Consider the following 13,416-nt stretch of genomic DNA (forward strand, 5'->3'; position numbering starts at 1 on the left):
AGAAGGCTAGTTCCACTTCTAGCTAACTATTGATAAATTGTTTAATGTTGCTACTTTTTTTTTTCCCAGAAACATCCTGTTTTTTTCTTCCAAGTTCATTCGATTTGTATGGATCATGCCGATATTATAGTCATTAAAAAGAACACTCTTGCTGAACAACGTCACACTATCTATGAAGCCTTATTTCAAGGAAGTTTTTTAGAGAGTTACAAAGGGATGCTATAAGTGATGTAGCTTCATAATTCTTGGTATATGTAACGTCCCAAAATTCAAGACCAATTTTTTTTTTTTTAATAAAACATTACTTAAAGCAAAATCATCAATCCAAAACATAAACAGAGTATTAATTTCTAAAACACATGTTCGTTATCAGAGTAAAACATTTCCAGGCTGTCTAATCAATGGTGTGTGCCATGCGATCACCCCGAGCTCTTCCCTCCGCTGCTGGAAGTACCTGAAACCAAAACTGAAAACTGTAAGCACGAAGCTTAGTGAGTTCCCCACCCTACCACATACCATGCATAACCACATACTGCACATACTGGGCCACGCCCGCTATCCTGGGCATCGCCCCCTGCCTCGGGCCTCGCCCGCTATAACGGCCCCGCCGCTCCAGGCCCCGCCTGGCTTCGAGCCCCGCTCGAATACAGATCTGTTTGACTTAGGCCTCGCCTGTCACAGGGCCTCGCCCGCAATCAAATAATAACACATAAACATATCATAACACATAAGCTAAACTCATACGACTGATCCTGTCCTAAGGCCTCGCCTATCCTGGGCCTCGCCCTTATCCTGCTACTGATGAGTCATTAAACCCCATCCACGCTCCTACTGGTAGTGAGATACGGGCCTAGCCCACTCTCACTCCTTCCCTAACTTGGGCCTCACCCTGTTCTGCTACTAATGAGATGTGGAACACCATCCACACTCTGCTATTGGTGAGATAAGGGACCTCGCCCACACTCACCTCCCTACCAGGCACATACATGTATCACACAGACAACAAGTATAAACTATCATATAAACAAATCCTTGGGCACCCGCCCGCTATTAATGGACCTCGTCCTGATTATCATACTAGCATACTGTGCCTAGGGCTAACCCCTAGGCCTTCTACTCATAACTACATGGGCCGGCATTGTGGCCTTAGACCCATTCACACAAAGGGAAACTCACATGCACTGGCTGAACTTGCTGATGATCTCACTAGCTGCTGCCCGACAACTCTCTGAACTTCTGCTCCCCTTGCTCCCCGAACTATCAATATCAAAGCAACACTGAGTCTAACTGACCCCCGAGAGACAACCAAGTCAACTCTGGTCAAAGTCAAAGTCCTGGTCAAAGTCAACCTTCCAGGTCAACCCTACTCGCCGAGTCACCCTATTAACTCGCCGAGTTCATATGTTCAGAGTCTTTCCTTTCGCGTCTCGACTCGCCGAATCTACCGATTTCCAAGTCCTGACCTGACCAACTCACCGAGTCTCCACTCGACTCACTGATTCGAGTCTCAATTCGAAGGGTTTGGGGTTTCGCGACCTGACTCGCCGAGTCCAAGAGCAGACTCGCCGAGTACATGTAACGCCCGTAGATCCGGGCTAGTCAATTTAAAGATAATAGGGGTCGAAAATAACTTTTCGACAAAATATTATTTAGAATAAATAATTTGAACCAAATTGTAGTATATGTCACAAGGTTTCCGTACATATAAAGAATGTCGAAATCCGAGTTATAACGAAGAAGTTATGACCCGTCGAAGTTTCGCGACGGAACCGACACGGCACCGGGAAGCGTAAAAAGTGAATTTATGATAGAGTGATATTTAGCCTTAGTGATCTAAACGAAAGTCGTATAATATGTTAAATCGAGAAAATCCATAAAAAGAACGCCCAAATCTGACTTCGTATTAAGAAGTTATGATTTTTCTAAGATTCGGCTTAGCGGTGTACAACCCGAAACTCGAATGTTAGTTTGAGCGGTTTTTGGCTTATGCGACCTAAATGAGAGTTGAAGATCTCATTAATAGGAACTCAACGGTAAAAAGACAGACGAAAACGGAGTCCGTATGAAGGAGTTACGAATTCTTCGCGGTCATTTAACAGTCTAAACGTCTCGTATTGTTAAATTTAAGACCGGTTGAGAATTAGCCGACGAAGTCAAAATGAAAGTTGTAGATATGATTTTTACCTACGCGTGGATATAAAGAACGTCGAAATTGGAGGTCGTATGTGAAAGTTACGGATTTTAGAAGTCGGAAGTGTGTTGTGCGAAAATGGGTGATGTGGCACAATGTTGGTCATTGCTTTCTCCCCAAGTCTTGCCACTAAATGGTGACATGTGGCATCAAGTTCAGCCATTTTCACCCTATAAATAGAACATCTCCCACCCTCATTTTCTTCACACATTTCTCATTCTTTCTTCTCTTTACTCTCTCTCTAGAACCTCTCTCTAGCCCCGAAACCCCCCGAAAAGCCTAAGGAACCTCCCTAGCACAAGGCGGAAGCCCCTGAGTGCTCGACGGCTCCAAGAAGAAGAGCTTTTCCGCATGGGAATGATGCTCCAAGCAAAGCCTGGTTTTCTATAAAACACATTGTAAGTGAACTACGCATACGCTATTTTCAATATAGTTTTTATTTAATTATATTAACGTTATTAAGAACATATAATAAGAAATTAGGCTATTATTATAGGTTATATAAGTATTATTTAACGGTTATATAATAGTAATAATAGCTAGGCCTGTCAAATCGGGCCATCGTGTCGTGTTTTTGTCTGACACGACACGACACGACAATGTTTTTTGTAACACGAACACGGCACGACACGATGTCGTGTTTTTTTTCACTAACACGAAAACGAACCAATTAAAAAAACGACAACACGACACGACACGAAAAAGATAATATTACATAACTATTATTTTATTTAATTCATATTTAATCATATATAACACGATAAAAACGACAAACACGAAAACACGACAAATACATGCTCAATCGTGTCAATTTCGTGTGGATTTGTAAACACGAACACGACACGACACGACATCGTGTTTTTTAAACTTGACACGAACACGACACGAAAACGAATTCGAATTTTGATTTCGTCTCGATTTCGTTTCGTGTCGTGTATTTTTGTCGTGTCGTGTCATAAATTGACACCCCTAATAATAGCTAGACTATTAATTAGTCTTGGTGAATAATAGACTAAACTCTAGTGGTAATAATACTAGGTTTCGTCGAAGGAAATTATTTTTTTCAAGAAGTGAAGCGCTGTCTGAGTTCGGAATTACCACCTTTTCAAGTGAGTGCATAGTTACTTTCATCTTACACATAGATATGAAACATTTTATATAAATTACATGCTATGTGTGCAGATTATCTGAGTACTTGTTGTCAATGCTAAATGAACGATTTTATACATGTTTTAAATGATTTAAACTGTATATGTATTTTATATCTACGATAATGTTGGGGTAAACATGGGTAAATATAATAGATGGAATATGAGTTGAATGATGAGTTGAGAGGTGTTATAGACCACGAGGTGAGGGTGAGAGGTGGACGATGTGAGAAGCCTTTTTCCCAAATGATGGCCCCGTCATTCAGCAGAGTATGGATGACAACCGCGGACTATTCTAGACAGTCTAGTGGAACACTAGTAGACTCGCAACCTGTAGGTGTTGTGAACGATGTGTTAACCCGGTGTACTCTAACCCTGGTGATCATGCAGACTTGATGCCTAAACCCTGGTGATCATGCAGACTTGATGCCTAAACCGTTGTGTAAACCGTGGCAGTGATGGACTTTGTGCCAATTCCTTAGGATGATCCTTAGGAATGAATGAACGAGGAATAGCTGATTCTTAGGGTAGATCCTTAAGATTAAAGAAGATAATGGGGATGGGTAATTGGATTGATTGTTTGATTGTTTGATTGTTTAAACATAAAAATCATATTATTGTGGGTTGAAAACCCTATGTAGTCACCAGGTTTCCCAACCTGACCCACTCAGTTTATTTATATCACAGGTATTGATATGAAGTCACATTACACTGAGAGATTACAGAGATGTAGATCACTAGTGTAAATAATTGTAAGTTCTGTTTATGCTTATGTTTCTGTATTGACAATGACATCCCAAACGTTTTAAAATGAATAAAATACGTTTCTTCGAAAATATTTTGATAACGTATTTATCGTATTTTTCTGGGAACAAATTCCGCAACATTTTTATGAAAAGAAGTACTCTGGTTTTTATAAAGCATAAACAAAATCGGTCTTTTTTGGCCATGAAAATGGGGATGTCACAGTACAAGGCAATCTTCATCTGACTCGACAAGCTGTTCATCCGACTCGTCAAGTTGCTCCTAATCTTCATGCTACTCGCCGAGTCCACTCAAAGGACTCGCCGAGTCCATTCAGATCTCCTTACATGCAGAGAACTTTTGAGTCATGCATAGACTCCAAACTGTAGATATACCCTTCCCAAGCCTATTCCTCACGTAAAGTTGCAAACTTTACGTGTAGAGAAGGAGATCTAGGCAAAATACACCATAAACTAGGGTTTAAGGCAAAGAGGCTCCATAATCAATTCAAGGGCATATACTTTATGCTTCTCAGGACCATAATATGCTTAGATCCGAAGTAGCAACTTCAGGTTTGGCTTCTAACTCAAATGGATACCATTATGGCTAAAAAGCCCCAACACTCACACATAGATCTAGGTGCAAAAGAGTCCAAGAACTAGTTTATTACCTCCAAATGCTCAGAAATATCTTCCCAATCCCATATCTATAGCCCTTTCTTGCACCTCCAAGATCCTTCTTCCTTCTCCAAGCTTTAATGCACTCTTCAAGGCAACAATTGGCTCAAACAATGGATATGGCGGCTAGGATTTGGTGTTCTGGGTTAGAGAGGCAGTAAAGGAACCCTAGGGAAGAGAATGAGGCGCTTAAATAGGCTCCAAGTCCCGAATTTAGGGTTTTCCTTGCACATAATAGACTTGCCGAGTCCCCTTGGCCGACTAGCCGAGTCGGTCACTTACTCCTCGACCCGGATCCCGCTCGGACTTGCCAAGTTCCTCCTTGGACTCGCCGAGTCACCCCTTAAAATTAGGGTTTTCTTTCCTTTCTTGGTCTTCCAGATTTTGGGTTTTACAGTATCAAACCAGACTATTAGTTGCTTTTGACATTAGGTTAAATTTTAGATTGATCATGGACTATCAATTGTTTTATCTTCAAATATGTCGAAGGTTGTTGGAAAAAAAAGGTACAAGTTAATTTTAATCAAGTTTTAGAAATTCCATTACGTCATCGATCTAATATATGGTCTCTTGCAAATTCTTTAAATGTTTTTAAATCCACTATGCATAGACGAATCAAGGAAGGTGCACTTCGACCACACACAAATGCCATCAATCCAACTCTTACTCATGAGAATAAGAGAGCAAGATTATAATTTTGATTATCTAAAGTTAATTGGTCAATATAAATTCATATTCCCATATTTCATGATATGTTTAATGTTGTCCATAATGATGAAAAATGGTTTTACATGTCAAAACCATAATCCCCCCCCCCCCCCCCCCCCTTGCGTTTTAAATGTGTTAGACCTTAAATTCTTTCGAACAATCCAATCACATCAAGAAAAAAAGGCTTTAGGTACATTTGATGAATTGGTTCAAACATCTTTTGAAAAAAAAAATGAAATCTCAACAACTTAACAATACATTTTTAACTCTACAAATGTGTATGAAGGAAATCATAAAGGTTCAAGGTGGCAACAACTATCAAATACCATCATATTGATAAAAGTATGTTGGAACGAGATGGTAACTTACCACTTCAAATTGGATGTGATGAAAATTTGATAACGAAGCTCTATTACATTTGGTTGCCTAGTTAATTTAGTAATTATATATGGGAAAAGTGAATATACCTTTAAGGGTATATAAACTTAGATACCCAAACTCACCATAATACGTCTTTTTGTTTGATATTTTCATTATAATATTCTTAAATTTTAACCCCTAACTTTATTTACCTCAACATTTCCAAAATTTCATTATTATCTTCCTCTTACATCACATCTTTTTGTCTAACACTAGTAGTCTATATATATTATAGATGAAAATAAAAATTATGTAATAGGACAATAAATGTGAAATTTATAAAAATCTTCGAAATAAATCAAGTTAGAAGTTGAATTATAAGAACATTGGACAATTACAATATATTCATACGATACAAAACGACGTAGTATAATGAGTTTGGATACCTAAGCTTATATACAATTAAGGATATATTCACTTTTCCATATATATATATATATATATATATATATATATATATATATATATATATATATATATATATATATATATATATATATATATATATATATATATATATATATATATATATATATATATATATAGTTGGTTTAACACGTGAGATGAGATGAGATGAGATAATTGTATTTGTGGAAATACATTAAGTTGGTGTATGAAGTTACACAACAATAAGCAACCGAAACTCTTCTAATCTAACTATACTGTTTGTTTCTCAATGTATCACCGACCATTACCAACAACACGCTTACATATCATATTATATCTAAAAGGAACAACTTTTTTTATTTGCATATGCAACAAGGGGAACGCGAGTTTATTGTTCCTCATGTTGAAGCTGAACATGAGGGCAAAGCCGGTCCGGTTCTCCTTTTGACCACAAGTGCCTCAAATCCCCTCTGTACTTCCCCAATGTCAGCAACGTACCTGCAAATTTCAACTTTTATTACTTTCAAGCATCTGTCAGTGCCAGTTTCAGTGTCAGTCTCAGTTTCAATCTCATTGTCACTGTCCACCCACTCTGACTCTGTATATGTTGGGAGTCTAGTTTTTCATGTTGGAATTTAGAAGCTTACCAACTGTGAAAGGAACAATGTAAAGCAAGGCAGGTTGACCATGGCCATCCATCAAGTTCAGAGCAATGTAGGTAATTAGCAGACCTGAAAAGTATCAAAGCATATTGGATATTTAATATTTACACGTCTTTAAAATATGAATTTGATTATAAATAATATCACAAGCAATAGCAATAGCAATAGCATTAGCATACCTAATCCATAAGCAATCATCACCCATAAGAAGTATCCAGCTCGCAGGCTCTTGTTTGACAGCCAATCATACCTTAATATAAAATAAACGAATAATGTTAAAACCTTTAAGTTATAACCTGTATCATGAATTTGCAATATTTCCTATTTCGCTTTATTTCATCTCACAATTACCTATAACCCCTTTATTTTGCTAGGGTACAAGTGAGAGATCCATGATTGTGCAAATTGTATAAAAGTTTAATAAAATGAACTCCAATCGTTCAAACCTTAGAGAAAAGGCGACTAATAGCCCTGGCAATATGATGTCACCAAATCCAATGATGCTATATCCACCCCAAGGATCAAACATTCGTGGAATTTTCAGTAGCATCGGGATCCCATCTTCTCCACTCTTGTCGCCACGAGCCACCTTCATTAAAAAAAAAAAGTTATATTATCTTGATTCCATAAAAATAAAGTTGATAAAGATGATCAAAAGCCATAAAGAACCTCACCATTATCATCACGCTTTCATGGAACCACCATTTGGAAACAAACACCCAGAAAATATCATACATGAACGCACAACATAGGAGAACCGTTCCCACCTAATTTCATTAAAAAAAATTGAAAAAGTTAAAAAATTAACATAAATGGGAAAAGCGAAGTTAGTTGATAATGGAGTTAGAGAAGTACCTTGAGGTTAGGCACTCGTATTATCTGGATTACTGTGATTATAAGCGCAATACCCTGATTTAAGAGGAAGAACGAATCTACTTATGTTATAAGTGTTTCAATCGAATTTATAAGAAAGATAGATAAGAATGATCTTACAAGTATATCTTGACCTATCCAAGCAAAGGATATTCTGCGATAAACAGCCCATACAACAGCAAATACTACACAGAATGGAGAAACAGCCAGAGTCAAATACGACACACCTCCCAAAAATGGAACCTTCACGAATGTTTCTGCAGAATCTTCAAACCATTTGAAACTGCAATCGATGATGATGATGATGATGACTGATCTACCTTTTATATAAACTTTGGGTGAATAAAAGTAAGAAAAAATAAAAAAAAAGGAAGTCGCATACCATGATAACAAGGCCACCAAACATGTTTGCAGACCCTGGAAAATTAGAAGAGCTAAAGCTTATACTTCATCAAAGCAATGAAATTCTTATTTTGTAAAAAGAAACACACACACACACACACCTCGACCCCACCAATGGCAAATAGGACAACCAGAACCTCAATAAACCAATATGACATCAACTTGTAAAGCATCACCAAGAAACAAGACGCAATCACAACAAACAGAACTGCAGAAGTTGTGTTAATGTCCACCACAGCACTTGATCTACAAGACTCTGTATTCAAGTATTCATCAGAAGCATCCTGCCAAGATTCAACAACATTATTATTATTATTATTATTTGACTATTTGACTATTTGCTCTTTGTAAATGATAAAAAGTAAAAACCTTCAATATTTTATCCTGTTCAATAGCTGCTTCTCGGGCACTCCAAGCAGACCAGTAAGATGCACACAGTATGGTGCCAACAGCCATAAGCCACAAGAACACCTCAGCAACATCAACCAATGGCCTTCTTGGAGAGTATAATTGCACAGAAACTGAGAGAAAAACATTTATATCAATAATAGAGAAAAATAACTAGACAACAAGAATATCTAAACTCAGTTGTTAAACCATACTGTTTAATTTGTTCTCAAGACTCTCTTTCAAGCTTGCACCAGCATCTTGTGGAAGCATGACTGCAGGGATGCCAATATCCACATCAGTTTCATCTGCTTCACACACCATCTTGAAGAGTTCTGTAGAAGCGAATCATATGTTAGTTTAACTTTATATATAAATAGAAAAAAGAATTTTAGATCTTGAAGATGGAAGTAAGAGAAAAGGCATGTAAAAGAAAGTGTAGTACGTGTCTGGTTGTTGATAATAAGGATTGCTGAAGCGCCTGCAGCTTCAGCAACATGTGCCTTGGCTGTAAAACTGCAGTTACCTCGGTGCACCAGGATAACTTCACCCGTAAGCTACAGACAATAACACCTCCGAATGCTGAGTTCTGATATAAGTAGCAAACTTGAAAAGCTTTTAATAACAATCTTCAATCTTCACATGTGAAGGGGGAGAAGGAGTATAAAAGATGAAAACTGAACCTTGTTTTTTGGTGGACTACAACAATCAGGAGGGTCTGAAAGGGTAACTCTGCTTTTAGTAGCATCCTTCTCCTTTGATTCTAAAGTAGGTCCAAATCGGGCACCTACACCTACAAATTCTTCTTCTTCGGTATCACCAATCCAAGTTGGAACTTTCACCTGTTATGCAAAGAACAAACATCAAGTTTCTAAAGATACGCTGAATTGGACAGAGAAATCCCAAATCATACTTCACCAAACTCTAAAACCCAAATCAACAAAAGCTCCACTTTCTACCCGGAATCATAGATCACAGGCTAACAGTTGTCATTTTTAGTCAACGAAATGCATTAGGGAAAAAAATGAAACGGCGATTGGAAAGATAAAATTAACAAAATTCCATTCATTAAACTGTTAAAAAAGGAATAATTAACTGATTCTTCAAACCACGTATCCTAGTCTATGAAACTGACAATAAACTAGATTCAATAACCAAGTTAGAATAATTATAAAAAGAGTAAAGAAAAATATTGCAACCAAGATATAAAAATCTCAAGAGCAGAAGTTAATAATACTGATAACTTAAATTTGAACTGAAATCGAAGTATACCAGAACGAAGTTGTTGTCACATCCAGGTCTTTTAGGTGCTATATCGTCCTGGTGTACAATATCTCCAGCGAAGACCAATGAAACACCGCAAATTAGGGAAAGTACAGCCACCTCAAGTACGACTCTGCTTCGCCTTGTTGCTATCTCCATGAAAGGATTTTTTATATAGTTAGATATAGAAACCAGAGATCAGTAGAAGATGAGAAAATGATATACGAACAGGTCAAAATTAGGGTTTTTTTCGCTTTGCTTTGTTCGTTATCGTGCTCAGATGATGGTGGAGATGAACATGGTACGAATTTAGAAATATATATACATACAGGAGCCGTGTATGTATATGTTTGATTTTTTTCACTTGCTTCCACATTAGTTAGTAGGGAGCTTCTTTTCGTTGTTTCTTAGTCAAACGCGCAACAAATCGCGTGATCCACAAACACACTACCTAAAGTTGATTTAGTTATATTTCACATATTTATATTTTCTCTTAGATATTATTATATAAAAAACATTAAAAAATTAAAAGGTTCTGAAAAAGACCACTCACCTTAAAGAAAAGCCAAAATAAATCATTCAACATTTAATTGATATTATTGGTATCGGGAAATTTTAAAATAGAAAAGATATGTTATATTAAATTCATTATTATAATGATAAATTAAAAGTCAATGGGAAAAAAATCAAAAAGAAAACGGGGGGAGAAGAAACATTGATAAGCAAAAGGCGAGGATTAAGGGGGATCTGTTGATAGGAAGGGGGTGGTCGGCATGGGTAAAAAATAATGTTCTTTTATTATATTATTTGTTTTGTATAGATTGTATAGTACAAAACTAAAAATCTTTCTTACCTTATTATTAGTTTTGCAAGAAATTGAATAAATCTGAATTTAAAATTGAAAAGAATTTATAATAGTTATTAGAGTAAATTACACGAATGGTTCCTATGGTTTGGGATAATTTGCATGTTTGGTCTTTAACTTATTTTTTTAACTCGAAAGGTCCCTGCTGTTTGTTTTTGTTCCGTGCATGGTTCCTGTCTTACCTAAAAATACTATTTTTCCCTTGATTTATTTATTTATTTAAATAAACAGACCCCAAACTCCACACCTCTTTCCTTATCTTACCTACCTCAATATTTTTCTCTATTTAAATAATAGTATTTTTAGGTAAAATAGGGATCAAGTGCGTAACAAAAACAAACAGTGGGGACCAAGTGTGTAACAAAAACAAACAATAGGGACCTTCCGAGTTAAAAAAATAAGTTAGGGACCAACCGAGCAAATTACCCCAAACCATAGGGACCATTCGTGTAATTTACTCTAGTTATTATATATCTAATCTGGTGTGTGTATATATATATATATATATATATATATATATATATATATATATATATATATATATATATATATATATATATATATATATATATATATATATATAGAGCTTAAGGAATATGTGGTTGTCATGTACCTAAGTTTATATTTAGAACCCTCCAAAAAATGTAGTTTTGATTCATTTATATCCATACTAATCATTATATCTCTTTTATCATTCTTCCTTAATCATTTGACTTAGTAAGTCAATCACATTTATGTTCTTTTTCTTCATTTTGTTTAAGAACTGAAAGCATTAAAAGTCGTGACCATTTAATTAACTCTACTAAATCCTAAATAAAAATGAATAAAGTAAAAGATAAAAGAAGAACATGTCATAACTCAATCAACATTTTCACAAAATCACTGGATATAGTTTTTCAATTGAAAGACAAAACGCTTGAGTTGTATTCGTTAAAAAAATATTGGTTTTTTATTTTCATAATAAATTTCAATAATTATTTGCAATAAAAATATATATAATTAATCTTTTTTATTCAATAATTGAACTTAATTCAATGGTATTCTATAAAAACAAAACTAAGAGAAAATAAAATTGGATTTGTTTTGTTTAAAACTACGTCGTTTAAAAGGTTCTATACCTAAGCTTAGGTACATAACAACTACATATTCACTTTTCCTATATATATATATATATATATATATATATATATATATATATATATATATATATATATATATATATATATATATATATATATATATATGATAAAGATAGAATTACAAAATGGTCCTTATGGTTGTAAAAACTATATGATTTTGGTCCAAAAAAGCTTGATGATGCACCAATGATCTAAAGTTGGATCTTAGTATTGGTTTTGGTCTCTCTTGTTAACAAACTTTAAAAACCAACATTATCTAATACAAAGAAAAAGACTTTTTCGTCTTTAAACTTGTTTTTAAAATACTAAACTACATGTACAATATTTGTAAAAAACCTAAAATCAATAGAGAGTTTTCCCTCTTATCATCGGCTAATAAGAACACCACACCTCCCTGTAATTCATTATCCTCTCAACACCTCCATCTGTGTGAATCATTTTCTCCTCCTATATCATCGTCATTAGCGACCACTTCCATCCAACACCCTTCTTCTTCCTTAGCATTGTTGTTGCCTTCTAGAGATGGTAGTTCTCCCACACCACCTCCTTTTACCCCCATAGTCATTGATGTCACCATGATACTTTAACACTTGAAACACATGAAAGAAAATCAACTGAAAAAATCCCTTCTAAAATTGAGTTCACCTGTAAAAAAAATTGTAACATCCGTTTTCTATGATGGGTCAGTTGAAGACATAGAGGGATCAAATGTAAGGTTTTTGGAAAAAAACTAGTACCATGACATAATGAATGGAGCACCATGACATCGCATGCCTAATATATGAACGCACATCTTGGATGGCGGCCTCGACATGACAGCTGTTGCAGCCCAAACCCATGATTTTTAGCGTTTCCTACATATTTAATCACATAATCTCATGGATTAGGGCATCCCCTTCAGTCTCCAACCCTTCTCCAATGAAACCCTAGCCTCCATGGTTGTTTAAAAGCTTGTTTGCTTAATTGAAGACCCCATTCTTGGATTTTGGTGGAGCTTAAGGAAGGAGAAAGATCATTTTGGTGCAAGGGAGCAAGAGACCAGCTTGAAATCATCATCTCCTTCATATTTTTGAGGTATTGGAGGTATAAAGTTGTAACATCTGTATCCCAAGTATTGCCTTTTTAAATTAAGTAATAATTTCTTTTACAAAATGGTCCTACGTAGGGCATATGAGGGATTAAGGATACGAGGGATTAAAGTCATATGCAAAGCGTACCAACCCTACGTAGGGCGTAGGTATGTAGTATCTAAACCCTAAAATTTTAGGGTTTAAGGACCTTAACTCCCTTGAGGCATCTCTAACCTCAACCTTTACTCTCCCAGACAGTCATTTCGAAACCCTAATCCCTTGTGATCTTGTTTTGAGCCTTTTAAGTGCTTTGGTGCATTTTGAAGAAATAAAAGTCTATCATTGTGGATTGGTGTGGCTCAAGCTTGAAGATCCAGAGCTTTCATCTTATTTTCCAACTTCAAAATGTATAAAGTTCTCACATTTATGATTTATTAGGTTAGATCTAGGTTAGCTTGTTGGTTTGCATGCTTCTAGTCT

The 13,416-nt window shown here is 35.8% G+C and overlaps 1 protein-coding gene across 2 annotated transcripts; it reads right to left on the reverse strand.

The window, feature by feature from the left end:
* Window positions 1-6,452: 6,452 nt before the first annotated feature.
* Window positions 6,453-10,191, reverse strand: LOC145041707 (signal peptide peptidase-like 2). Of its 2 annotated transcripts, none has more exons than XM_078989862.1 (14): window positions 9,872-10,191; window positions 9,283-9,441; window positions 9,045-9,156; window positions 8,815-8,934; window positions 8,582-8,733; window positions 8,314-8,496; window positions 8,193-8,227; window positions 7,931-8,093; window positions 7,793-7,846; window positions 7,612-7,704; window positions 7,384-7,526; window positions 7,117-7,187; window positions 6,923-7,006; window positions 6,453-6,773 (listed from the first exon to the last, which is right to left on the reverse strand). In XM_078989862.1, the coding sequence occupies exons 1-14, from the start codon at window positions 10,019-10,021 to the stop codon at window positions 6,664-6,666; spliced, it is 1,629 nt and encodes a 542-aa protein (XP_078845988.1). In that variant the 5' UTR covers window positions 10,022-10,191; the 3' UTR covers window positions 6,453-6,663. The 2 variants fall into 2 exon arrangements, with proteins under 2 accessions (XP_078845988.1, XP_078845989.1); XM_078989863.1 differs by having other exon boundaries at window positions 9,045-9,188; window positions 9,872-10,190.
* Window positions 10,192-13,416: the final 3,225 nt, after the last annotated feature.

This window comes from Lactuca saligna, chromosome 4, assembly GCF_052625555.1.
Source record: "Lactuca saligna cultivar CGN05327 chromosome 4, ASM5262555v1, whole genome shotgun sequence".
NCBI lineage: Eukaryota > Viridiplantae > Streptophyta > Magnoliopsida > Asterales > Asteraceae > Lactuca > Lactuca saligna.